This window comes from Cantharellus anzutake, assembly GCF_015039405.1.
Source record: "Cantharellus anzutake strain C23 chromosome Unknown EI90scaffold_93, whole genome shotgun sequence".
In the NCBI taxonomy this organism is placed as follows: domain Eukaryota; kingdom Fungi; phylum Basidiomycota; class Agaricomycetes; order Cantharellales; family Hydnaceae; genus Cantharellus; species Cantharellus anzutake.
Genome location: NW_024067043.1, coordinates 1 through 24,579, shown reverse-complemented (window position 1 = coordinate 24,579; position 24,579 = coordinate 1). Strand labels below are relative to the sequence as shown.

The window sequence follows — 24,579 nt, the reverse complement described above, 5'->3', positions numbered from 1 at the left end:
AAAGCCACTCTCTTAGGTAGCTGTTGAAAACATATTCTCCTGTTTTTGGTGAATCCTAAAACAATAATATTCCTGCTGGGCAGGAGGACATTGCTTGCCATAGCGGCAAGCCTGCCTTCCTTGGAAGACTTGCTCTTCCTCCGGAACTCCGGGATTGGGGGTTCATCGGGAGGGGAAGAGCATATGAGGGCTGGAACAGTTCCGGATCCGGGGAGGATGATAGGAGCCTGTGACGGCTCAGGGCTTGTTGAAGCGCCACGCGCTTCTGTGGGCTTGCAGTCTACAAGTGCCAGACTGCTGTCAACCTTGGTTGAGAGGTGGTCATTTGGACCTAACATTCGAGATGGAAGGAGCCGGGAGTTTAACACTCCCAGAGAAGATTGAAACACAGGGCACTTCCGTGAGTTGGCAGTCCACAAGCGCCAGACTGCCATTAAGTTGGCCTGAAACCGACGTAGGACGTGTCACCTGCGTCGTCCCTAGGCATACAGATGACGCTTGTTGCCCAGGAACAGTGGTAGAGACTACTGGACAGTTTAACCTGGAAAGGTCAAGCGCGTGGGTGCTCAGTGTGCTGGCACCCAGCCTGGGCTGGCAAGCGCTTCTCCCCACTTAGAATTGGTGGAGAGGTGGCCGTAGGAATCGCCACTGGCCTCAGAACGAGAGGAAAGGGTCAGAAAAAGTCGAAGCACGGCGGCGCTTTGGTCAGCTGGCACTCAGCAGATGCTGAGGTGCCTTTATTCCCATGTAGAACCAGTGGGGATGGCCATATAGACCATCTTTGGAGGAGATTGGGGTGTGCAGAAAATGAAGAAATAACACAAGTTCTATCTAGCCTTAACACCAATCCCTCTTCCCAGTCCCTTGCGTCTGCTGAACGGGGGCAGGAAAAGGAGCAACGTGACATTACTGGAGAAAAGCGCACATGTGAGTGACTGAGAGGGTGAGAAAAAAAACAAACAATATAAAGAGGGTGGGAAAAAGGCTAAGGAATACCAGACTCTGGGGGTCGGCAAATGAGGGAAGAGGTCTGAGAAAATAAAAATGTCACGTGATTCCCGAAATATGGCCATGGTGCTCACCTCAAAGCCACTCCATTTAACCACACAACTTCTATTAAGTGTTGTATAATTATTACCTGATAATAATATTAAAATGCATATGTGGTATGGGAACTCACTTCGAAACAGGTTTATACATAACTACAGTATGTTGGAAATGCACGCGCTTTTCTCATGCATCAGGGAGATTCTCAGAAATCTGAGTGACCAAAACCTGCTTTCACACCCATAGAGCAATTGTGCCAATTTTGAAGCGAGTTGAAGTAGTGGAAAGGTACATTCCACTGCTCTGAAGCTGAGATGGATGTGGGCCCTAACTCTGCACAACATATGTCTGTACTCATATAAAGACTGCACTGAAAAATATTCCAATGCCACTATAATACCCCTTGAAAGTTTCAGGCCTTCACATGCTGTAATCACTAAGTTATGGGGGGATGCAACAAAATACAGCCTCATGCACCGGGAATAACTTTTGAACCGAGTAGAATTTCAAAAATCTGAGTGACCAAAAGTTAGGCAGATAACACATCTACCAACATGCCAAAATTCGAGCAAAATGGAGGGGGTTGAAGGTACATTTGAAACTCACCTTTCCCAGAATGCCTGGATAGGTGCAAATATGGATCACGTGTCAGGCTTCACTGATGCATGCTTGCCCAACTTGACTTTGACATCTAGGTCTCTTGCTGCTTTGGCTAGGCATACATTGGGCTCAAGACTCAACCCTCCCATATCCCCTTCCTAGTTCCCCAAATGCCAAGGGATAGAGCTGCTTGGAAGTATTCCAAAAAGGTTTCTTCTCCCAAAACCCGACAGATCAACAAAGCTCAGAGGACTAGTTTGGCTAAATGACAAACAGATCATGTATTAAGTGAGAATGCATTTCCAGGACTATCAACTCGAAGTCGCCCAACCTTTGGACCTATTCCATGACTGTCTGGCCACTATCGCTGTAAGGGATTAACCTTACTTCACTATAATTCCGATTATAGTGATATTTATATTATGTTGCATTGCTATAATTCCCATTATAGTGATGTTGTTCTTTCTTTATTTATTTGTGCCGAGATATGTAAATTACATATATATACCTCGGAGTAGTTGTAAAGGCCCAGTAGCCTTTTACCTCTACCCCGTTGAATATACAGCTCATTAAAGCTTATGTTTAGACGGACCTACTGAGGCCTGAGGCGAACGGGGGAATGGAACGTTACCGTCCCCAAAATAGTAAGCAACCTTTCAATCGCTGTCACCGCTTGTTAGCATGCAGTCTCATGGGGCTAGACTAGCTGGGAAACAGTCAGGGGAACCAGCAGAGGAAAATGTGAGCAAAAATGTGCCCCAGTTCAAAGGCACGAAATTCTTGAATCCATCACTCCCACTGCTGAGCTGCTATCACCATCATCAGCAAAAAATTGTTATGCTCCTGAGTGCTCCGGAGTATGGGGAGCACTGGGAGAATCAGGAGGAGATTGGCCGGTCCAGGAACAGTTCATTTCCTCCGGAGTTGGTCAGGTACTCCAGGGCACTCCCAGGAGGGCATGGAGCATTGCTTTGTGCACAAACATATCCAGTAAATACAATTTAATGCTTCAAAATGTATAGGGGTGAGAAGCTTCTGGGAGCTCCTGGAGCATTTGAAAATGAAAAGGAAAAAAAAAGAGGGAAGACTCCCCATGAATACCTCCTACCACAAGACTAACACAACAAGACACTACTTAACATTTAGATCAAACACTATACTATACATCAAGGACACTGAGACTCACCAATACACAGTCAAAATTTATGGCCTGATATATGATTAATCTGGCAACTTAATCACTTTCGGACTTGCAGAATATGGAGGTGGGGGAAATGGGGGAGAATGAGGGGGGAAATGAGGGGGGAAATGAGGGGGGAATATAGAGGGAAATGAGGAAAATTTGAAAAATAGGGACTTCTAAAAAGTTGAAAAAATAATTAGGGGAAAAATCAAAAAAATTCAGGAACTGTAGTGCCTTTGAAGTGCTTTCAGGATATATAATTATTTGCGAAATTGAGGAAGAAATGATGGAGAAAAATGGAAAATACTTTCGGAGACCGGAGAAATAATGAGAACTGAATTGATGGGAAAGTCTGAAAATTGAATGGGAAAGTGAGGGGAAGCCTTGTAGCATTGTTATTTTCTGCTGTTCTAATTTTTCCTGATTCTTCTTGGTCTCACTCCCAGCTGCTCCTGGATACTCCTGGATACTCCTGGAAGCTCCTGGGAGGGTCTAGGAGCAGCTAATGGAAAATACTTTTGGGGACCCAAGAAATAATGAGAACTGAATTGAAGGGAAAGTCTGAAAATTGAATAGGAAAGTGAGGGGAAGCCTTGTAGCATTGTTATTTTCTGCTGTTGTGATTTTTCCCGATTCTTCTTGGTCTCATTCCCAGCTGCTCCTCAATACTCCTGGAAGCTCCTGAAAGCTCCTGGGAGGGTCCAGGAGCAGCTGGGAGTGAGACCAAGAACAATCAGGAAAAATCACAACAGCAGAAAATAACAATGCTACAAGGCTTCCCCTCACTTTCCTATTCAATTTTCAGACTTTCCCATCAATTCAGTTCTCATTACTTCTCGGGTCTCCAAAAGTATTTTCCATTTTTCTCCATCATTTCTTCCTCAATTTCGCAAATAATTATATGTCCTGAAAGCACTTTAAAGGCACTATAGTTCCTGAATTTCTTTTTGATTTTTTTCCCTAAATTTTTTTTTTCAACTTTTTAGAGACCAAAATTTTCCTCCCACTGCTCCTGGCACATTGTATACTCCTCACCACTCCCAGCCACTCCTGAACCCCCTCCCAGGAGAACACTATTGGCTCCAGGAGTGCCCAATCTGCTGTTTTGTCTCCCACATGCTCCAGCCACTCCTGATGCTCCGGAGCATAACAGACTTTTGCTGATGATCCAATCCAAATGTCCCTCCCAGCACCTGCACAGACAAAGTCTATTTACCTTTCCAATTCTTTGGGGGGGGGACAATTAATCGCTTGCAGAAAGACAAAAGAAACCTGACAAAGGCTGCTCATCGGATGGAGATTGTGCTTAGATCACGCATGGCTCAAAAACTCATTTATGTATTCATTTTTGCATGTAGATAACCACCGATCGATATTGTATTATTGTTCCCTGAGTTTTAACGTAGCTTGCAACCTAAAGATGAGGTCTTGGGAGAGGGGGGACGGTGCGGCCACGATCGAGCCATGTTTCGCTTATGTAAGCGTCACAAGGTCACAGCCTTGTTGCCGACCCCCACAGACTCCTTCCCCGAAGGGCAACGTAAGTTGCGGCTAAACCTCGGAGAAATCATGTGAGCGACTGGGAAGGAGTCTGCAGCTGACTGTGTGAACAAACTGCATGTTGGTACAAAGATACCTTGGGCGGCCTGGCTCCGTCCAGCTCTTCCGGTCAATACCGCTGCGTGATCAGGCTCGCTTCTTGGTGGTACCTCCATCTAGTATGCACTCACCCTCCGCGTTGACCTTGGGATCCGTAAATCCCGCTCTCCTCGGTGTCCAGTATGCAGTTCGAGGAGAGTTGGCGATCAAAGCCGAGGTCTACCGTGTCAGAATAAAGAACCATCCAAACGATCACGGTCTCCCATTCGACAAAATCGTTCCTTCCAACATAGGAAATCCTCAGCAGCCAGGTCTTGATCAGAAGCCATTGACCTTTGGACGACAGGTACATCTGTTGCGTGGCTTTCGATCTGAACCTTCGACTCAACCTTTGATTCCAAGATCGCTTCGCTTCTGGAGTACCCGGAGCTAATTGAGACAGGGAAGCGCCTCTTCCCTTCCGATGTCCTTCGTCGCGCAAAGGAGCTTTATGAAGAGATCGGCTCCATCGGAGCGTACTCGCATAGTCAGGGTATACCCTATATCCGTCGAAGCGTTTCACAATTCATTGAAAGTGAGCAATAATCTCTGCGCCCCTTTAATCATTTATCTATCCCTTGGTGTTAGAACGCGACGGATACCCATCCGATCCCTCCCACATTTTCCTGACCGCTGGCGCGTCTGCCGGAGTGTCACTTGTTCTTAACATACTGGTAGCCAGTCACCAGACAGGGATAATGATTCCTATTCCGCAATATCCACTATATTCTGCCACCCTCGCACAACAATCGGGTGTTCCTGTACCGTACTTCCTCGACGAGTCAAAAGGATGGTCCACCGATCCACAAGACGTTGATCAAGCTGCTGTCAATGCCAAGGCCGAAGGCATCAATGTCAGAGCCATTGTCATCATCAATCCGGGGAACCCAACTGGAGCTCTTCTCGATCAACGTACTATGGAAGCGATCGTCAAAGTTTGCGAGAAGCATAATCTTGTTCTTCTCGCTGATGAAGTCTATCAATCCAATCTCCACGACTCCCAGAATCATCCCTTTACTTCCTTCAAGAAGGTAGTGAGGGACATGAAGTCTCCCGTTGCACTGATCTCATTCCATTCCATCTCGAAAGGCGTCACTGGGGAGTGTGGGCGTCGTGGCGGCTATTTCGAGTGTACCAATGTACCCGAAGATGTAATCGCGCTGATTTATAAGATGGCCAGCGTAGGGTTATGTCCTCCTGTTAGCGGTCAGATTGGAGTAGAATGTCTTGTTCGTCCTCCGGTTGATGGAGATGATTCTTATCCTCTTTGGAAGAAGGAGACAGACGCCATTCACGCGGCTCTTGCTTACCGTACCAAGCTTATGGCCCAACGTTTGAACGATCTTCCAGGAGTGTCATGTGTTGAATCTCCGGGAGCACTCTACCTTTTCCCCCGTCTTCACCTTCCCGACAAAGCTATCGCGGAGGCCAAAGCAGCTGGAAAAGCTCCTGACACCTTTTATGCACTTGCTTTGCTGGACGAAACTGGGATTTGTGCAGTCTCTGGGGATGGTTTCGGCCAGAAGGAGGGTGAAGCTCATTTAAGATTGACATGCTTGTGCGCGGGAGTGGAACAGTACATCGAAAAATTGGAGAAGTTCCAACGCGGTTTTTGGAGGAAGTATGGTGGAAAACAAGCATCGCAGTAAAAATACGATAAAGTGATCAGAACGATTGGGATGATTGGAATCACCCGTTTCCTTCAACTGCATTACTTTTGTGCTTAGGAATGAAAGTCCAGTTTTCAGGCACAGGACCCAAGAACATTTCAGAAATTTTGATCCAATCGGTGACCTGGGTGCTGGCAAGTAACGTCTCTACAAGAAAAGTAATAAGCGCAACGACACTACTCGCAGAGTGTCCTCAAAAATTGACTGATACCTAGTTCGTTTCTGCCTCGAAACCCTGCATGGAATTGATTAATTGGTGCCTGCTTCTGGACGAAATCCCACCTACTAGGGGGCCGGTCATTGATTCGACCGGGCATTACTTCCAGTAGGCCCACAGGAATATAGCGATGCTGGAAGGATAAGGCTTCACAAAGAAATCGACGAGTTGTATTTACACCCTGTACTAAAGGAGTCAGATCTGTTACGGAAATTAGTATATGCGACAATGAACCATTGTGTCCGATCCCCAATGACTGCACTCATACGTTAGCGGCGTACGAGTGTTGATAAATCTGGGCGCACTTAAGACCATGATCGACATACTGGATCACGGGATATTCAACAACACGCCAAGTTCGCCCGCAAGGAGAATCTTACCTGCCGGATCAAATCAAGACGCTCCCTAGCACTGATGTCCCATTCTCGGCGCTCCTTTATCTCGGTGCTGTACATTGGGATGAAATTCCTCGGATGGTGGCACCAAGACAACAACAACGCACAACAGCCAGGGCTTGATTAACGCCCCTCGGCCAATCATCACCCCATCTATTCCATATTTCTCCAGACAATCCCAGTATGCCTGTGAGGAGAAAACATCTCCGCCGCCAAAAATGGGGATCGGGGAAACTGTTAAACGCATCATCAATTTCACGATCGCAGGTACAGTCATGGGACACACAATCATTGTCCTTTGTATGTTCGCGGAGCGCTTCCACGCACTCTCTGATATAATTCCAGTCTGCCATCTTAGTATACCGTTGCTGCCGCGTCCGGCCATGTATCTGATCACAAGATAAGCATGCTTTCTGTTGTTATACACGACACTTACAGTCATAGCACTGACCCCCCACCCGCCGACGCGTGACATTAGTTTGTGAGTTGTATTTTTCCCATCTTTGACCCCAGTGCGAGCTTTGATAGTAAGCGGGATAGCCCCAATGGAATGATTCATCGCCCTAATTATTTTCCCCAGTTTTCCGGGCGCATCAAGAACTGGGACAACAAAGATTGGAACCGTTTTTTCGCAGGGACAGATGAATGAATTTACGTGCCGCACCCGCTCCAGTTTGGAAGACTAAGTCGATGGGACATCCACAGTTGACATCTATAAAATCGATGCCGGGATTTTCACCACTTCCTAGCTCTTCGGCTAGCACCTCAGCACATCTTGCCAAGGGCACCGCTTTGCTTCCCGCAACCTGAACACCGAACACCCTCTCGCTGGGATGGCGACGAACCAACGACCATTCTTCCCGGGAGCCTTGAAGCAAAGAACCCGATAGTACCATCTCAGAACATGTAATGTCCGCTCCCAGTGAGACTGCTAGGCGTCTGAAGGGCTAAATGAAATGAACGGGTGAAACATTCCCAGATTGTATAGTTATACAAACCAAATTCCCAACAGTGGTTAAAGGCGCTAGGTCTGCCGGCGACGTGAATGAAACCACAAGATGCTTGATGTGAATTTTGCCTACAAGTTAACCCCGTCCAGTTGAGTCTTGTTTTCTCCCTTGGTTTGAAAGGTACATCCGGTGTATCACTTGATTCGGCGGTAGTTGTGAGCAGATTCTGCTTGAATGATTGGGCACTTGCCGCCTCGGACGCATCGTTCAGCTGCTTATCGGAGGCGTCGATGGCAGGGGTGGCGGTTTCTTCTGGCTGTTTAAAATAACCATCCGCTTTGGGCGTGGAGAACTTCGGGATCGTAAATAAGCCATTAGCAAGTGAGGGAGCGAGGAACATGCCTGTCGCGATCGTAACGACTTAAAGAGAGATGCGCCCACGGTATTGATTTCTTCAATGCTGGCTCTCGCGCTTGTGACGAGAGAGCCAGCTTCAGCGAAAGGCAGTAAACCCTCCCTATCCATCGCTTTTTCGACGTGTCCTCCCAGAAAACGGCATTTGTATCCATACGGGCACCGTCCCTTCTCAACGAACAAGGGACAACTTATATCAGAACCGATGGATGCATCCATTGCTTGGAGTTTCTCAGGTTCTGGTTTAGGATCGATTACAATGAGCCTAACCAATGGAGGACCCACAAGGGAAATTTGGATTGGCCAGCGAATATCTGGAGGCTTCGCTATCATGTACTTCTCCATATCGTGAGAGTTCTTGCAACTGGTTGTGTGTCAAAAAAGGGTTATAGCAGTGATATTGCCCGTGATATATACGTGGTATATACCTTGTGCTGAATGGGCATCGCTCATCTCTGGCGATAAAAATGCAGAGGTCCACCTCGTCGTGGATGCGGAGTTGGGGTCGACCTTTATTCATACCACCACTTTTCTTGAAGCCCTGGCTTCTTGCCAGTGCTCGTTTCTGTGCACCACTAAGGCGCTGTCGTTTGGTGGGAGACCCATCGGCCTGATCGATAGGCTGTTGGTTTGTTTTCGATTCAGGGGAATCATCACCGATTGTAACTACAAGTTCATCGTGAATTATGTATCTAAATGAAAAGCTGTTAGCAAACAAAGCACGGCTTGTACTTGATGTGGGGCTTGCTCTTGTTTTATGGGTGCAACACCATTTTGCGTTGTGGAAGCCATCATCCAAAGGAAGTATGTAGTAAGAGTGTCGCCGATGTGACTCAACGGATCCAACTCCACATATAATTGTAGAACGCACAAGGATTATCGCTCCCTCATTGCTAACGTCATATGGCTTACTTCAACCTACTGCAGAAGGAGCCCGAAGCTACCGGAGATTTCTTCATCAGGCAACATAAACACCGCACAGAACGAGCCCAGAATTCGCGCTTGGAGTTCTCACTCATCATGCTTGTGCAAAGACATGCTCCTCAACGACCCGATTCGCAGGGGACGCAGTCCACTCACACTGCGGCCCAACCCGTAGCAAAGCGCGATGGTCAATGTTGACGCTTAACGCTTCTCTCATCCAGATCCTTGCCTCGTAGAAACCTTTGAATTGCTATTTGGAGGTATATCGTGACCAGCCAGCGCAAATCGAAGCGCACTCAAATCAACCGTAGCAGTAAGCAGTAGATGAGATCTCCTGATCCTTTATCCAGTTCACCGCTAGTTGCGACCCCCGGCATCTAAATGTGGCTGCACAATGCCACTAGGTGATGCTCGCAGAGCGCCGCGAAATAAAACTCGTGCTCCGCGTTCTGTGATAGGGCGTTAGATAAATCACGTACGGAAGGTAATGACACCCTCACATGCAATTGAACAAGGTTGTGCTATGCCTTTCGTGAGATTCATCCGATCGTTCGACTCGAATCCAGGACTACTCACCGCGATTTCGTGGGCTAAGATGAAGTACCAAGCAATACGTGGTTCCCTCTTAATTCCTTCTATTACCATTGCATCATCTAATAGTTGATGGAAATCAGGATCATTTTGGGTTGAAGCGTTGGGCTCAAATGTACGAACGCCATGCCTCAAAGTATCTGACGTTGAGGAAAATAGATCCCCCTCTATTGAATGCGATTGTGGGCCCACTTGAATCGTAGAAGAGTGAGATGCTGCGGAGAGGTATCTTATACACGTCTTGCAAGAGGGGACCTATGACCTCCCCAAATCTCCGGATAGTCTCGCTTTTTGACTCTACCAGTTGGTGCGACTCTGGGATATCTTAGGAGTTCGAATGAGATGATTTGTATGTGTCCATCGGGCCCAGTTAGCCTACCTCTCTCGACATAAATTTTGAATCCATTCCAGGTATCTGCTCGCGCATTAAGCTTACTCGCTAGCCTGTTACAATCACTCACCGACAACTTCGAGATTGGTGGCATGGGAGATGTCGCAGTATGCCCCGCCCGCATCAACTTCTTTAATTTGTGACATCTGCTCTCTACTTTGTATAATGCTACTATGCTCTTGCCTGCAAGCCGATATTGCCAGTGAGACATTTCGCTCTGCACGAAGTATTAGGGTCCCGGCAATGATTGCATTCAGAGTACTCCTACCGATGTCTTGTGTTGGCGTTACAAACTTCTGGGGAGTCTGGGTCTGATTTGCAGCTTGCGCGTGGGCTGGCCAAGGTTTTGATCCAGAGGATGAACCAATCTGTAACTCCTTCATCTTGTTTTTTAGGTGAGAGAATACTGATTTGTTGGGGTGTTCCACAGTAGGCGTGGTGTTACCGGCTGCGCGTTCCGGTGCGATCTGATCTGGGGATGCCCCAGGCCGAACGGGGCCTCTAGAAACAATGGAATTGGAGCCCTCCTGTAACCCCTTTTCTAATATCGGACGCTGCTGCTTCAAGATACGATCCACTATCACGTTTTGACAGCACTCAGTACCAATTCGAGATAAGTAATGAATTGATTACCATTATACCCTCTCCGTTTCAAGGCCCTTAGCTCCGTGGACAACACAGTCATGAACAACATGCTGTCATTAATTCGGTGCTGGCGAAGCAATGTTCGACATAGAGCATGCGCGAGCCTAAAACACGGGCTAAGTGGGGCCGGTCAGGTGATTCTGCGGTATCTTACTCATAATAGTCTAGTTCCACGTTATCCGCGAGGTAGAGGATGACCGGTCCATTTTTCGGCCTTTTTGCTCCAGCGCTTGCCGTGCGGACTTTTTGGTATGCCGATCCCGACAGTGAAAGCGTGCCTTTAATCTTTAACGAGCGTACTGGCTCGACCTGGTCAGAGGATTGAGTTTTGGTGCCTAGAAAAACAACAAATTTGTATACACCTGGAAATTGAGGCTTTGTTTCAACCAATCAAATTTGATAACTAGTGAGGGCCCTTTTTGATCATGAAGGAAGAGTGGTAATCGTTCAAGCACTAAGTTGCGGATTTCCTGAGCGCGTGTGCTCTTAACCCCTCCCCCGACAGCATTCATTTCCTCTTTCACGGATGCTGACAACAAAGACACCCCTAGCTCCTTGTACATCTGCAGAAAGCAAGATGAGTAGGCACAGTAGGAGATATTGACAGTATATTACGGCTTCTATTATATCATCCTGGGGGGCTGCCCATACAGGGAATTCACGAAACAGTCGATACGCTGCGTTGTCATCAACTATGACGAGCTATCGAAATGGGAATTGAATCTGCCGGCAGTCACGAAAATAGGGGCTAGTCACCTCACTTGATTGTACCAAGCTATACTCCAGGCCTCCTTCAGTCTCGTCATCGCTTTCATCCAGCTTGGGACTGGAAGATCTAGACGGCCTCGATCCCATGAGACACTTTTCGGACGCCAATCTCCGTCTTATTAATCGATCCAGGTTGTTAATTTCGAGGCCAAGGCGCCGCAACTCGTCCATATACCTGGTTACCCCTAAGTATCAGGTAGTAGAACCCAATGAAACGACTTACTGCTCCACCCCTCCACAATACGAGTGGAAGAGAACGGGATCATCTAGAAGTTTTGCAGCTATTTGAGCTGCAGTCGGGAACTTTTGAGTCCCACATAACTGGAGAAATTTGTTGGCAATATCTCCGAAGTCCACAAACTGAAATATTCTGGATAAGACCTTGCGATCTGGCTGTCCGACAAAGCATTCGGAAGGCCGAAGATGTCTTAATGCTTGATCCCCATCCAAATACGGGACAACTGGGTAGTCGCCCAACTGATGTCGCTGATATGGAGAAAAATCTGGGACAGAAGTGAGAAGCCCAGATTCTCGACGAGCCACGTATACTCACTGCTAACAACAGTGGACAAATACTCAAATATTAAGCGACCTTCGGCCTGACTATGGGGTGGCGCAGACCGCAAGGCAACCAAAACTTGCTCGCTTGATGGGCTATCCCGCAGCTTGAAATGCGTCTTCGAATAATGCTTCCATTCCGGTCGTATTACAGGGAAGCCTAAAACAGAGCAACTGCTCTCGGAAAAAACCTTGATAACGAAGTGAGCGAGGTGACCACTGTAAGCCAAGATCCCTCACTTGAGTTGGAGTGGAAAAGCCTTGAGATCCGTCAGGGGCAATGGAGGGGACGAAGGCTACCGAAGCGAATATTTCTGGGTCATATGTACTTGCATACGCGACATAAAAATTTTGGATGAAGTATGTCAGAGCTGCATCCCGATGAGGTCCCCCATCCACTGCCAGCGGTAACAAGATTTCAGCACTGGGTTTCTAAACCCATGATCAAAATATGCACCAGGTAAGCAGTAAGCGAATTACGGACCTCCTGAAGCCCAAGGCTGAACATGAACTTGGCTGAGAAGGCAGACACGATCAGCGTGGTATGACGGCACCTAACGACAATTTACCTTCCCGAGAGCTGGAATGCCATTTCTCCCCTTGCCAATCTAATATCGGAAGCCCTAGTAGTCTTAGTGTATCGGAAGGCACATACAGCTCTCGCGCTAGACAACGGCGAGATGCATCGAGAGATCGTTCAGATGGAACTGCCAAGAAGACCCTCGTTTGTGCCAGCTTATTGAGCTCTTCCACAGTAAGATATTCCTTGACGCTAACGAGGTAGCTGATAAGCTTCGGAATGGACCAATTGCCAGACGCCATCTCCCTTATCAGCGCAACATGAAAAGGTTGATGCAATAATGGAGGCATTTAGAAGGCACCTTGTGAAGATCAATTGAAGTTCCACACGTTTCCGAATACCTAGTGCTTCCAGCTGAAGAGTGCACATTAATGACATAAAAAGTTCTACGCATGGAAACGCACCATTCGCAGCTTGTCACCCTTTATGGACCCCTGAACATCAATGATAGGGAGATCGGGGAACATGTCGACATTAGGGAGATAGGCCTCATCTGGCTTCTTCATTCCTAACTTGGTGGGGATACAGGTCGTGTTCTTGAGCAGGTTCACAATATCGGTCTGATCGGGCCCAGAGACTGATGACCACTGTTTTGAAAGAACATTTAGTGCTAATTCCGCAAATGTAGGGCATTGGGTGATCCGCGATTGGAGAGGTGCATTGTCAACCATGGTAGATATATGAACCAAATGTGCCATCCACATCTTAATAGTCAATTCTGTCCAAGGAAAAACTTCCCTAATTCGTCCAGATTTTATGGCTTTTGAAATGGTAGCTGGCAAGCAATGGTCAGGGAGGGGTGTGTTGAGTGGAATTCCGCTTTTGAGGTTTAGGTATGTTTGGATCACAGAAAGTTGAATTAGCCGCTCGGGAGCGTCTTTTTCTGCAGCGATGAAGAGCGTCGCAGATTCAAGTAATCGGCGCGTAAGCATCGTTTCTTGATTTGAGGGAAAGAAGGAGTGTGGGCAGTCGAGCCGCCAGTTCAGACAGCTGATTGTTTCCTGTTCCGACAACGGACGGGACTCCAACTCGTGAATTATATCATCGAACCCTATCTTCCTAATAGGCGCCGGCAGTGTGTCCAATAAATTTGGGGCACTTCCTAGTGCACCTCTTGTTATCGTTGACACACCCTTGATGAAACCTTCGAAAGCTTTGTCAGGCCGGCGGACCTCTCCCGACGGTTTAATCCCAGCAGAGGACAGGACAGGAAGTGAAAGATCCGAGGAGCTAGACAAAAAGGCTCTTTGAAGTTCCTTGGATACCTGTGGTGCAGGGGTCGACTCGTGGAAATTGAAGAAACGCAGGATGTGCTGGAACTTTTTGTCCACGAAGTCACGGCTCTCGGACGCCGCTGCCGCCTCATTTTGAAGTTGAAGAATGTTCCAGTGCTCGCCGATGGCCGCAAGCTCCAGTTCATAAATAGCGCGACACAAAAACCCGCCCACGTATAGGAGTTCCCTATTCCAGATCGACACCATGGGATCGCTAAAGTCTGTTTAACACCTCCATTTAAAACGGCTCGGTAAAACGACGTACATAAAGTCAATAGCTTCTCTTTCCACTGTCGGGATGAAGCGAGACGCATGATGACCACCCATCCCAGTGCTCTGAGCCGTGGAGTGACCCTGCATATATTAAGGAGAATCAGGACATACGGATCCATTAAGGCAACCACTTTCTCACAATGAAAACCCGAGAAGTATTCCTACTGTAATTTCGGTATTAGCACGTCGCAGAAACTTACATGGATGCATACCCCTCTAAATCGCCGCGGAGGCCACTGAAAATGCCAAATGAGTCCAATGCTGAACCATCAGAATCTACAGGATGACTGGCATCGTGTGCTTCTTTCCCTGTCTAAAAAACTATCAATCAGTGCTCAAAGAATGATGCACACCCAACCTACATAGATAATCTGATATAAACAACGGCTTGGAGCTTTTTTCTTTGTGGCTCGTTCCACTTCCGCCGATTCTTTCCGGGGAAGTGTAATAGCGATTTCAGCTGAATATATCTGAACATGGATAGAGGAGACACAAGTCTCCATTAAATCTTCTTCAATATTAGGGGTTGGAGGCTGAGGCGAGCTTCGAACAGCTTTCGCATGCTTCCATGCAGTAAAGAATGATGTGAAAAAGCCCTGTTCTGACGCTACGGCTGATGGGAGAGGAGAGGGTTTATCAAACCCAGTATTGTATACCCATCGCAATACATCAGCATGAACAGCTACATCTATGGATGTGCGGTGTGAGCTTCCCTCAGACCGCCAAACTAAAAAACCATTTACCTGTAGAGCGGACACCTTTGACTAGCATAAAGGATCTTGGCGATCGTGCCTTCAAATAGGGAGGCAACGCGTGTGATTTCGGAGGGGAAAGTACCTTGGACAGTTTGAAGAGACGGTGCTCATCAAAATAGAGGGATATCTCAGATATGGAATTTGTGAATGTCAGGCTGGTGCAGAAAAAGCGAGCCATATCCACTGGCCTGCCTGGCAATGATCCAGGGTCCCTGAGATCCATCTGGATAGACGTCCACCCTGCAGAAGGCCCGCTTTGATGAACACCAGTCCGAACGTGAAGCTTCCGTTGGTATAAGAGTAAGCATTGGAGACAGAAGGGGCTTTCTCACTTGATCCTTCCCGTCCTTCCAGTAGAAAACCATATATTTATCGCCGGAGGCGACAAGCGGCGTCTCAGTAACCGAGAACAATGAATAGAACCCTATGGAGTAGCGTCGCCTTCCCGAAGTCTCCATGCTTTGAAATTGGCCCACGGACCTACGCCCTATAGATCGCCGTTGAACCAAGCTATCGGCTCCAGACTTGTGGAAATTCACGCACATATGCCCCAATCTTATCCTCGTCAGGATTACCTTCAGCTGGATGGATGCAAGCGAGTCAACGACATGCCGCCCAAGAAGAAAGTCCGCACCAATCTTCTTGAGTCGATTCCAGTCGTCCGTTTCAAAAGGTCTCCCATCATTCTTCACGATCCACTTGTTTACCTGCGATACGCGTCGCAGGACCTCCTCCATGCGCAGAAAGAAAATAAAGGACTCACAATAGCAGTTGTGAGGTCGGGCAGTTCTGGATTCGTGTTCCCCAAGTCTGTAGTGCCAACTGGTGCTTCTGATTTGTCGTGTGAAGACAACTTGAAATTAGGGGTTTGAAAGTAGATCTCTACGCGTTTGGCATTGGCATCATCCGCATTCTTGAGCACGAGTCAGCCTTCGAACCCCATCCATATCGGCCGGGAACAACGGTTACCTGGAGCAATTCACGAAAGACTGGAAGAATAATCTGGGGGATGCGCCAACCGTTCGGAAGAGACCCTTGCCGTACCTGTATATTCTCCCGGATAACGGGCGAGTATCTTATCTATTAGGGCCCTCTGGTTGACAGTGACAACATCGTCTTCCCCGGCCGCCAACGCCCTGTGGACATCCATTGTGCCGGTGGTAGATGCGAATGGAATAACGTTGTGAATTGTTGAAACTACATACAATGATTTATTATGGCTGTGTCACAATTGATTTGCATGCGCATGTCGATCATGGCCCCTGCGAAGACGACACCAGTGTAGAATATTTATCCATCCATGCCAGCGGATACCAAGAGCCGAGACAACATCTCAAATCCTCCATCTAGTGCTTGTTGCATCAGCTCACAATTGGTGATTTACTGCAATAGGTTTAACTGCATCGGTCATGCTATCCGCTCGTAAGTTGTAACAAAGGGTTTGAAAATAATTGCTTGAACGATCACCTGCTGGCGCTCATCATACCTTAGTCTGAACATGGAAAAGGGTTACTTACATGTAAGCGCTTGTCCACGGCACCAAGCGGTAGGCAGGTGACCAGCCTCCAGCTCCATCATATGCATATCAAATACTTGGTAACGTTATGTAACATTTACGTCACGCCCTTCAGTTCCACCTTGACGAGCGGCCCTTGCAAAGCAATCTTGACACCCTTGAGCGAAACATGACACTTCCTGGGACAACCTCCAAAATTCACTTTCCTGTCAAGGTATGAGTGAGCATAAAGCACATATGTAGTGAGCGCGTCAACGAATATCCCTAGGCCCCTGTCACAACTCAACCAAACGCCACAAAGGCAATGTCAGTGGAGAGTGGGATCGAGGATAGGAACAAGGTGTTGCGGCTCCGTGGAGGGTGTATCCCTTGTCCAAGTAAATGGTGCTAGCTCATTGGCCATATGAGAAATGTCTGATTATACTCTCCCTTTCCTCTTCCAGATGGGGGTTGGTGCTACATCATTCCTATCCCCTGCTGCTGTTGAAACAACGGATTGCAGTATCTCATCGGCAATTCGAAGATCGTATATACATAGTTACTCCGCAACATGTATGCACATTAACTATGCAATGCGACCTCACAAGGATCTCCCTGACATAAACACAGCCCGCAGTTGAAAATTCAATTGAGCCGCAATCGGTTGCGATGCAATTGGGACGCGCACTTTCAGTTTGCGTCCAAACAAGGACAAATACGTGTCGACGAACTTTCCTCTGCTCGTACATCATGTCATCATTGACTCCCGACGTTGCACTGTTCAACCGACAAAAGGAGAACCAGCAGCCAAAGACAAAAGATCATACAAAGCGTTTCGTAGGAAGTAACACACCTCGAATACCCCTCAGTCCTTCCAAACAGCCGACGCCATCCAATGTCGTTGATGATTTGACTGTTGATTTGAAGAATCTCAGCGTCGCACAATCGCAGCATAGATCAAGAGTCCACCCATTTCCTTCCGCTTCTACTTCCCTTTCTGCGTCTTCATCAGTCATAGGCGGCGATTCTGTTCAATCGTCGTGTAAAGGCGGCTCTGAGCCCAAGCCGCGAGCCTACAAACCGATTGACGACTACCGCTCTCCTGTGCAGCTTCTCACCCGAGACCCCGACTGGTCTGCTCTTGCTCCTCAAACCCAGCATGGGATGCTTGGTATCGGTAACATGCCTCTCAACTTGACTAATGTTGTGAAGCATGATTGGCGAGGCCTGAAAGCCGAGGTTTCTGAAGCTACACTGGTCCAAGCTAAAGAGATATCAAAGAGCGTGGAGTCTTTTCCCAGGCTGAAAACCCTTGATGCTGAGGTGGAAGTGCCTCCCAATGGCAAGCAGCCCCTGCGTGTTGGAATTGTAAGTTTGAGCTATGTTACCGTGTCCCTATTTGCATTCAAGTTTCTCGAAAGGATGATCGGTTTGTACATGAGCGCGGAGAGGATGGTGCATTTTCTGGTCATACTCTGGCCCATGCCGCAATGGATTCTCCCTCTGAAGACGTAATGCATGATGATCGGTTGAGGGAAGCCCTTGATATCAAGCCAGCTACAGAACGGATCCTTCAATTCACAAAAACCGCCCCCCGCCCCCGAGAAGACCCTACGATTGCCATGCAGCGCGAACTCGTGAAACCTCTCTATGCCAGACCTGGTGCTCTCGGAACCTCGAATGGGGTATACACTAATATGACCCGGCGGATCCCAACTGCAGCTGAAAGAATCTTGGACGCCCCAGGAATGATTAACGATTATTATCTCAATCTCATTGCGTGGTCATGTACAAATCTCGTTGGTGTCGCGCTGCGCGAGTCCGTGTACATTTGGAATGCGGAAACAAACGAGACCGAGATTCTCAGCACCTGTGAGAATGAAAATGGATACGTCTCCTCAGTCGACTTCTCGAGTGATGGGTCGTATTCAGGTATCGGTCTTGATTCTGGCGAGGTTGAGATATGGGACGTGGAAACTAAGCAAAAGCTGCGAACCATGTCTGGCCATCAAGGCCAGGTATCGGTTCTCAGCTGGAACCACCACATCATATCCTCGGGGTGTGCAGACGGGAGTATATGGCATCATGACGTAAGGATCGCAAATCACAAGGTCATGGAACTGTTGGGGCATACCGGTGAGGTGTGTGGGCTAAAGTGGAGGCAAGATGGCGAAGCCCTTGCGAGTGGAGCCAACGATAACGTCGTGAACTGCTGGGATCCACGCGTAGGAACCGCAGGAAGCAATAGTCGTGGGCAGCCAAAATGGTCAAAGTCTGTCCACACGGCTGCTGTGAAGGTATTGTTTGATGTTTCTTACAATTATTCTCAACTCAAATCGCTACAGGCCATCGCATGGGCCCCATGGAATATGAATATCCTCGCGTCCGGCGGAGGAACAAGTGATTGCAAGATCAATGTTTGGTCTGCATCGACCGGCTCCCGGTTACATTCATTGACAACGCCTGCTCAAGTAACATCTGTTCACTTCAGTCCTCACTCCAAGGAGATCTTCAGTACACACGGTTTCCCGACCAATGCCATCATGCTCCACTCTTACCCCGCACTTGAGAAAATCACGGAGATACGAGATGCTCACGATGCTCGTATTCTCAATTCGGCTGTCAGTCCAAATGGTGACTTCATCGTTACCAATTCTGGTGATGAAAATATCAAGTTCTGGAGAATTTGGGAACTTCCGGTCAAGAAGCACAAAAAGAAGCAGAACGTTCAACTAGAGAATGGCCTGCAATCTATTCGTTAACAAGGACATTGGGTCCCTTGCACAACACATCCGCTTGTATGTACAAATGACGGTAACCAAACATGCCGTACCTGTGTTGCGCACGGGAAGCTGCATGAACGATTTGACAATTCTATTCTCCGTATCGACCCATTATATGACAATGTGTCACGGGATTCCCTGATTCACATTGCTGAGAACGAGGACCTCGACGAATCATGGTGTGTAATGAGTGGACCTCTGAAGTTCTTGGTAACAAGACCAACCCTCTCATCAGGCTAAAAATGTCAGCCCCCTGCGTCGTTCAGATGCAGTAGCTTCAAGCTCGAGTTGGGAATCGGACTCCTTGACACTGTCACCCACAGAGACAGCTCCGTCTTGGCACGATCCACTGAATGATGCTCAGCTTGACCCGACACCTTCAAATTTGGAAACTCTAGTAAAATGCAGTCAATGCGCTTATCTTGGACCGTCCGTTTGCTCCTTTCGCCAAGTCTAGAGAACTTGTTACTGATTTGACTAGGTTATCTTCATTTCCACTTCGCTTGAATGGTATCGGTCACCTCAAGACTTGTATGAAGCACACCAAACGAAGAGTTGACTCGAAGTTAGGACACGAGTTGCCCCGAGTCATTAACGCCTCTCCCATTTCTTGGGAAGAATTGCTGACGGAGATACGTTCCCAGTCCCAGGAGCGTATTGACATCGATCGTCACTTCATGCTCAGCCCCTCGCATCCAAGTGCATCTGGTGATACATTTCTAGAACGCGCGAATGCTCTGATGGTGGAGGTGAAGCAAGCTGCCGGTTATCGGTTCAAGTGAGTCTTGGATTTGTTTCATTTCATTCAATGTGACTCAATGAGGTGGAAGCTATAAGCGCCGTCAAGACAGCACGGTACCGACACGGAAGTCAAGTTCTTTCACCTATTATTGCGCACAACTTGAAGGGGAACAAACCAAGCATACTCCCCATCCGGATGAAAAACGAAGACGCCCTAAGAAGCTGCCGAAGATACCACGATTCGTCTGCAACGGCTGGGCTACACTTACTGTAACGGACAGCACACCCTGCATTTTTCGGCTAAAGCTTACCCACGCTTTCGCCCACGTCCCATGTTTTACGAACCGACCCGCAGGGGCTGGCGCCGTGAGTGGACACCCTGTCCCGAGATCGAAAGAGCAGCCTGCGGTGGAGATACTGCAGCCTCAAAAACCCGAATACGATGTATCAGCACCCGACGTGTCACCCAATTCCCAGTCCCCTTCTACCAGCACCGCAACAGACGTAGCGAAGGCACAGGAGGAGGCACGCCCCTCATCGTCATCAGATGAAGAACCCGACACAACTGTCGGCTGTAGCATGTCTACGTTTGGAGAATATGCCGGGAGTCTAACCTCGGTACAAGCCTCCAACGTTCCCGAGAAGGTGCGATGCTTTGTCCTTCCCGCCGACATCGAACTGACACCACACCCAGGTTTGTTTTCCACCGGAGTATCTCGCGGAAGTGAAGCGATGCACGGAAGTTCTTTTCGCTGAAGCAGAACGTGATGGAGGGCTTCTTGTGGATGAGGCGCAGGCACTAGGGAATATATTCAACAGCATTACATCACTCGCGCTGGGAATCGAAGGTAAGAACGGACGCGTGAGCTGATGTCAACTTTAATTGCAGTTGGGCATTTGCACTATAATCAGTTATTACATTCCTCAGGTATCGAAGGTCGAAGGCTAAGTTGAAAGTCCATCTCAAGTTTCTGAAGTGTAATCAGACCTTTGGAGGACACATGCTGCAGCCGTTTCTTCCCGTTAAAGAGAGGCTGGTCACCTGCCTACTGCAGCCGGACGGACTGTGACGTTCTGACTTCCCCATTTTTGCATCGCTGAATCCATCTTACGAACTTGTGCATTAACGGACCCTCAATGGCGTGTGCTGTCGAAAGTCGCTCAGTCACTAGCACGCGGTCAACTTGTGATTCGCCTGTCGTCACACTGACATCGGATAAATTCCGGATTAAAAAAAGTATTGTTTACTGGGGCAGAATGGAAGTGAGAAGCTACCCTCCTCAACTTGTTGCAAAAGTGGTATATAGCACATCGCCTTGCTGCTCCAGAAAGGGTTAGCCAAAATGTTCTCGTCTCCCTTGCTCTCCAGTTGATAACTCATGGAGTCAAATGGCACGGCAATGCCTTTTGTTGTAGAGCACACGTATCAAATATGGTTTACCTTCAATTTCCCCTCACCAGTATGTGGACTGATGCCACGTGGCCAGGGCAAGTGCATATCGTGAGAGTTGTGATATTTCGTTTCGCAGAAGCGTCGTGAAAAGACAATACAGTATGGAATTATCCCGAGCGTTTCGCAATAAGTACACTCGATAATATGAAGCAAGTAGTATAGTGATGTCGACACCTGATGCGCGACTTAAAACCGCTTCAAGGTGCGGAAGTGTTGAAGTCACGAGTCACCGGAACCTTCCGGGGCATTCTGGATTATTGTGGGGAATCGCTAGAATATTCCCGCTTAGTCTGTGCTTGCGTACGCGCGCTTGCGCAGTTACTTATTTTACGTATATCATCATTGTAATACATTTCGTGTATGTATAAATACGCACGGACGTGCGATGAGCAAATATTATCAGAAAGTTTTCTAGCTTACCTCTGGTCTCGCGAGTACTGTACCCGCACGACCAATTACCGGCTGAGGCTCCGAGTGTGACACAAAATAGTCAACCAGCTTCTCCTTGTGACGTGTGACAAGCAACCGGAAGAGGTGGCAAGGTTGGTGTGACACCAGCCACAGTGGCGCTGGAAATGTCCAACTGGCAAATTTTCGTTTTGATACATTTTACACCCAAAAAACTACTTCCTTGCAGACGGCTTTTGTTTTCATTGAATTTAATTCGATTTCACACAGCCACTTAGGCGCCAAAAAAAAATGGTGTGACAAGGATCATTCAACCGGAACGTCAGTGTGATGCGTGACAACAGCCCACTTACAGCCGAACCGGAAGGTGCTTGTGGGTACAGTATAACCGCTGAAGTAAGCGGATTGCCTTATCAGGAATCCCTACATTACAACAGGAAGGATGTGGTTGGTACCACAAGCCACCAATACTGGAAGGTGTGTGGGTGGGTGAGTAATGGCATGACGTGGATTAGGAACGGATGTGGAATACCAGAAGGCCCAGCTCATCAGAGACCTCAGGAGCACCGAAGTCAGGCGCCTAGTTATGCAACGAACTGAATTAGATGTCACATGAATTGAGCATATTTGAATGGAATATTCTTCCTCGAATCACTGGATAATGGCCTCAACACGACCTGCTCAATCCCGCCCCTCGACACCTAGGTTTTGGGCGCCAGCTGCAGATAATGCCACATATAGGTGATGTCAGGGACTACCCTCTTGCATTCATCAACCTAAGTCCCAATCCCCTCTAGAGATTTGCTGCTCTTTGAGGAGCGTTTAAAGGTCAATGTGGCTCGCTTGAGGAGAAAAAAGCGAAAATATCAAAGTCTGTCATTTTTCCGCAACCATTGTTATCTGGATAGGCTCGCTGAGGCGCACCCAGTCCTTCTTGTCCACTTAATTTTTTGTATTTTAGTGCTCGCCTCCGATACCTTGTTTTCTACCCATTTTGTCACTTGGCCGATTAATACGCTGCTTCAGGAGCTTCCTCTGGACAACCACCCACATATCGTGGTTTCCCCTTACATTACTCAATCGGCGTTTCTAATCGCACTTACCACCCTCATCCTCTTCTACGCGAGCGGGTTATATGCAGAGAAGATAAGCTATGCTAATAGGTATGCTTAGATCTGCCATTGGAGCTACCAATTTATGGCTTGGAAATGGACCAGATACGTCCCCCATGCCAACCGTGCCCTGAGATCCTTCAACATGTATTTCAACGTGCGAACGCCTCCCCCAACGCTCCCATGGCCATTCAACCGGTTTATAAAACCAGCTCCTGAACCCCCTGCGACTTCGCTGGCATCCCCCAGCGGCACGCGGCATGGGAGGGGCTCGACCACTATTGCTCCAATCCCACCGTCTACAAACCCCCGAGGAGAGCTCATTTTTTCGTCACGCGTAGACAGACAGTTTAGGGAAGCCTACGAGAGGCATCGGGCTGCATTTGAAAGGAAACGAGACGAAAAGGCATTAGCAGAGGCCGCAGCCGCTGCATCTGCCCGATTGTGGGGATGGCTTCCGGGAGCAAGAGGAAAGGCGCCGGCATCTTCATCATCTCGTCCAACAGCCAGTCATGACACCCGGAGTCCTCCTACATCACGGAGCCCCACTCCGGTTTCTGGAAGTTCAAAACCCCCAACACCCTCACCTTCGCCTATTTCCCGCGCAGGACGCCCCCAAACGGACTGATGATGACGCAGTCGCAGACAGTGACCCAATAATGTAGGCAGTAAATGGATGCGTATTTTTCGCATACGTCATTGTTGGCGCTCTGGCTCAATTGTGACGGGGTCCGCAAGCAGTAGGTCTGGCCCCATGCGTGGAAACGTCCCAGCCTGCCTGAGCTTCCCAATTCCAGGGCGACAGTCCCGCGCTTGGGGTTCAATCCTTCTCGCAACCTGCGTAATAAGAAGCGATTCCAGAGTTGCTTCCTTGCTTCCTGCTGTTGGGCTCTTGGATGTTTGACCACTCAAACTCTAACTAATTGATTCAAGGGGCAGATTCCAACTTCAATCGATTGTTAGACCTGTAGAAGCATAATATTGAAACCAAGGAGTAACAAAAGTCCAAGAGCTAAGTCGTAGGAGGGTGATTTCCACTTCAAACCAATTGCGGAACTGCAGCACACACGGCGAAAATTGACACCATCAGCTGTGACCCTCATTTGAATTTGAATCGATGTTTTGGTTGGCGACGTACGTGGGAGCAACCTGATGTTTCCGCACGCAATTTTCTCTCAAAATCAAATTTAATTATTATGTCCAAGCTCCTCACCATGTGCGTAGTACTGCGTACATGTAGACATTACTGCTTCCGTCATTGCGCGTAGGTACTATCTCATGTGGCTCCGAAGATAGCTGACCAACTACATGTCAGAATTCTTTGGTAAAGGGCTGTCGGTATAATACGCGACTCGTTACTCTCTGAATCAGACCTTTGTGGGCCTGAACGGTACCATTATTAAACCAAAGCGCCAACTCTCACGCGATGTCGAGGCTGCTGAGTTGGTGGGAGAATACTCTCCTGGATAGCTCGTCGAAGCCACCAGGCACCGAATCTGGCGCTGGTCAGGTTCTCGGCAGCTGGGTCAGTCAACAGCAGAGACTGGACAAGCACCAAAAGTCGGGGCATCGCATTACCATAACCAGAAGCTTCTCTGAGTTGTTGTTGTCAAGCGGCAAATATTCAAGGGCCCAATTATGTAAGTAACATTGATCTGAGGATTGACCCTGTTTCTCAGTGCTCACGGTGATTCCTGGGTCCCTAATGAGCGAA

General features: G+C 48.1%; 6 protein-coding genes across 6 annotated transcripts; 3 read left to right on the top strand and 3 right to left on the bottom strand.

Annotated features, from left to right (window-relative positions):
* Positions 1-4,550: 4,550 nt before the first annotated feature.
* EI90DRAFT_2978650 (putative alanine transaminase) lies at positions 4,551-6,164 on the top strand (the record flags this gene model as incomplete). Its single annotated transcript, XM_039055945.1, has 3 exons — positions 4,551-4,775; positions 4,832-5,003; positions 5,057-6,164. The coding sequence occupies 3 exons, from the start codon at positions 4,551-4,553 to the stop codon at positions 6,115-6,117; spliced, it is 1,458 nt and encodes a 485-aa protein (XP_038909939.1). The 3' UTR covers positions 6,118-6,164.
* Positions 6,158-8,342, bottom strand: EI90DRAFT_2978648 (uncharacterized protein; the record flags this gene model as incomplete). Its single annotated transcript, XM_039055944.1, has 13 exons — positions 8,103-8,342; positions 7,833-8,052; positions 7,749-7,780; positions 7,406-7,697; positions 7,187-7,350; positions 7,037-7,139; positions 6,858-6,984; positions 6,736-6,802; positions 6,661-6,680; positions 6,590-6,611; positions 6,425-6,536; positions 6,350-6,373; positions 6,158-6,285 (listed from the first exon to the last, which is right to left on the bottom strand). The coding sequence occupies exons 1-13, from the start codon at positions 8,331-8,333 to the stop codon at positions 6,158-6,160; spliced, it is 1,542 nt and encodes a 513-aa protein (XP_038909938.1). The 5' UTR covers positions 8,334-8,342.
* Positions 8,343-8,984: 642 nt separating this feature from the next.
* On the bottom strand, positions 8,985-16,023 carry EI90DRAFT_2978645 (uncharacterized protein; the record flags this gene model as incomplete). The annotated part of the gene is made up of 30 exons (XM_039055943.1): positions 8,985-9,487; positions 9,539-9,559; positions 9,615-9,691; positions 9,753-9,953; positions 10,009-10,044; positions 10,091-10,237; positions 10,289-10,597; positions 10,654-10,769; positions 10,820-10,974; positions 11,028-11,228; positions 11,281-11,367; positions 11,422-11,608; positions 11,657-11,936; positions 11,987-12,182; positions 12,232-12,423; positions 12,476-12,507; positions 12,561-12,817; positions 12,873-12,925; positions 12,976-14,059; positions 14,111-14,199; positions 14,258-14,282; positions 14,331-14,431; positions 14,481-14,806; positions 14,862-15,156; positions 15,206-15,297; positions 15,413-15,454; positions 15,508-15,580; positions 15,637-15,786; positions 15,843-15,862; positions 15,918-16,023. The coding sequence occupies 30 exons, from the start codon at positions 16,021-16,023 to the stop codon at positions 9,416-9,418; spliced, it is 5,022 nt and encodes a 1,673-aa protein (XP_038909937.1). The 3' UTR covers positions 8,985-9,415.
* A 1,095-nt stretch (positions 16,024-17,118) lies between these two features.
* EI90DRAFT_3132793 (WD40-repeat-containing domain protein) lies at positions 17,119-19,130 on the top strand (the record flags this gene model as incomplete). Its single annotated transcript, XM_039064505.1, has 2 exons — positions 17,119-17,736; positions 17,790-19,130. The coding sequence occupies 2 exons, from the start codon at positions 17,119-17,121 to the stop codon at positions 19,128-19,130; spliced, it is 1,959 nt and encodes a 652-aa protein (XP_038909936.1).
* A 2,203-nt stretch (positions 19,131-21,333) lies between these two features.
* Positions 21,334-22,319, bottom strand: EI90DRAFT_3082549 (uncharacterized protein). The gene is made up of 2 exons (XM_039062016.1): positions 22,186-22,319; positions 21,334-21,530 (listed from the first exon to the last, which is right to left on the bottom strand). Exons 1-2 carry the CDS (start codon positions 22,254-22,256, stop codon positions 21,347-21,349), a joined length of 255 nt encoding a protein of 84 aa, XP_038909935.1. The 5' UTR covers positions 22,257-22,319; the 3' UTR covers positions 21,334-21,346.
* A 55-nt stretch (positions 22,320-22,374) lies between these two features.
* On the top strand, positions 22,375-23,831 carry EI90DRAFT_2686114 (uncharacterized protein). The gene is made up of 4 exons (XM_039053467.1): positions 22,375-22,494; positions 22,551-22,624; positions 22,715-22,916; positions 22,971-23,831. The coding sequence occupies exons 1-4, from the start codon at positions 22,385-22,387 to the stop codon at positions 23,491-23,493; spliced, it is 909 nt and encodes a 302-aa protein (XP_038909934.1). The 5' UTR covers positions 22,375-22,384; the 3' UTR covers positions 23,494-23,831.
* The last annotated feature ends 748 nt before the right edge of the window (positions 23,832-24,579 follow it).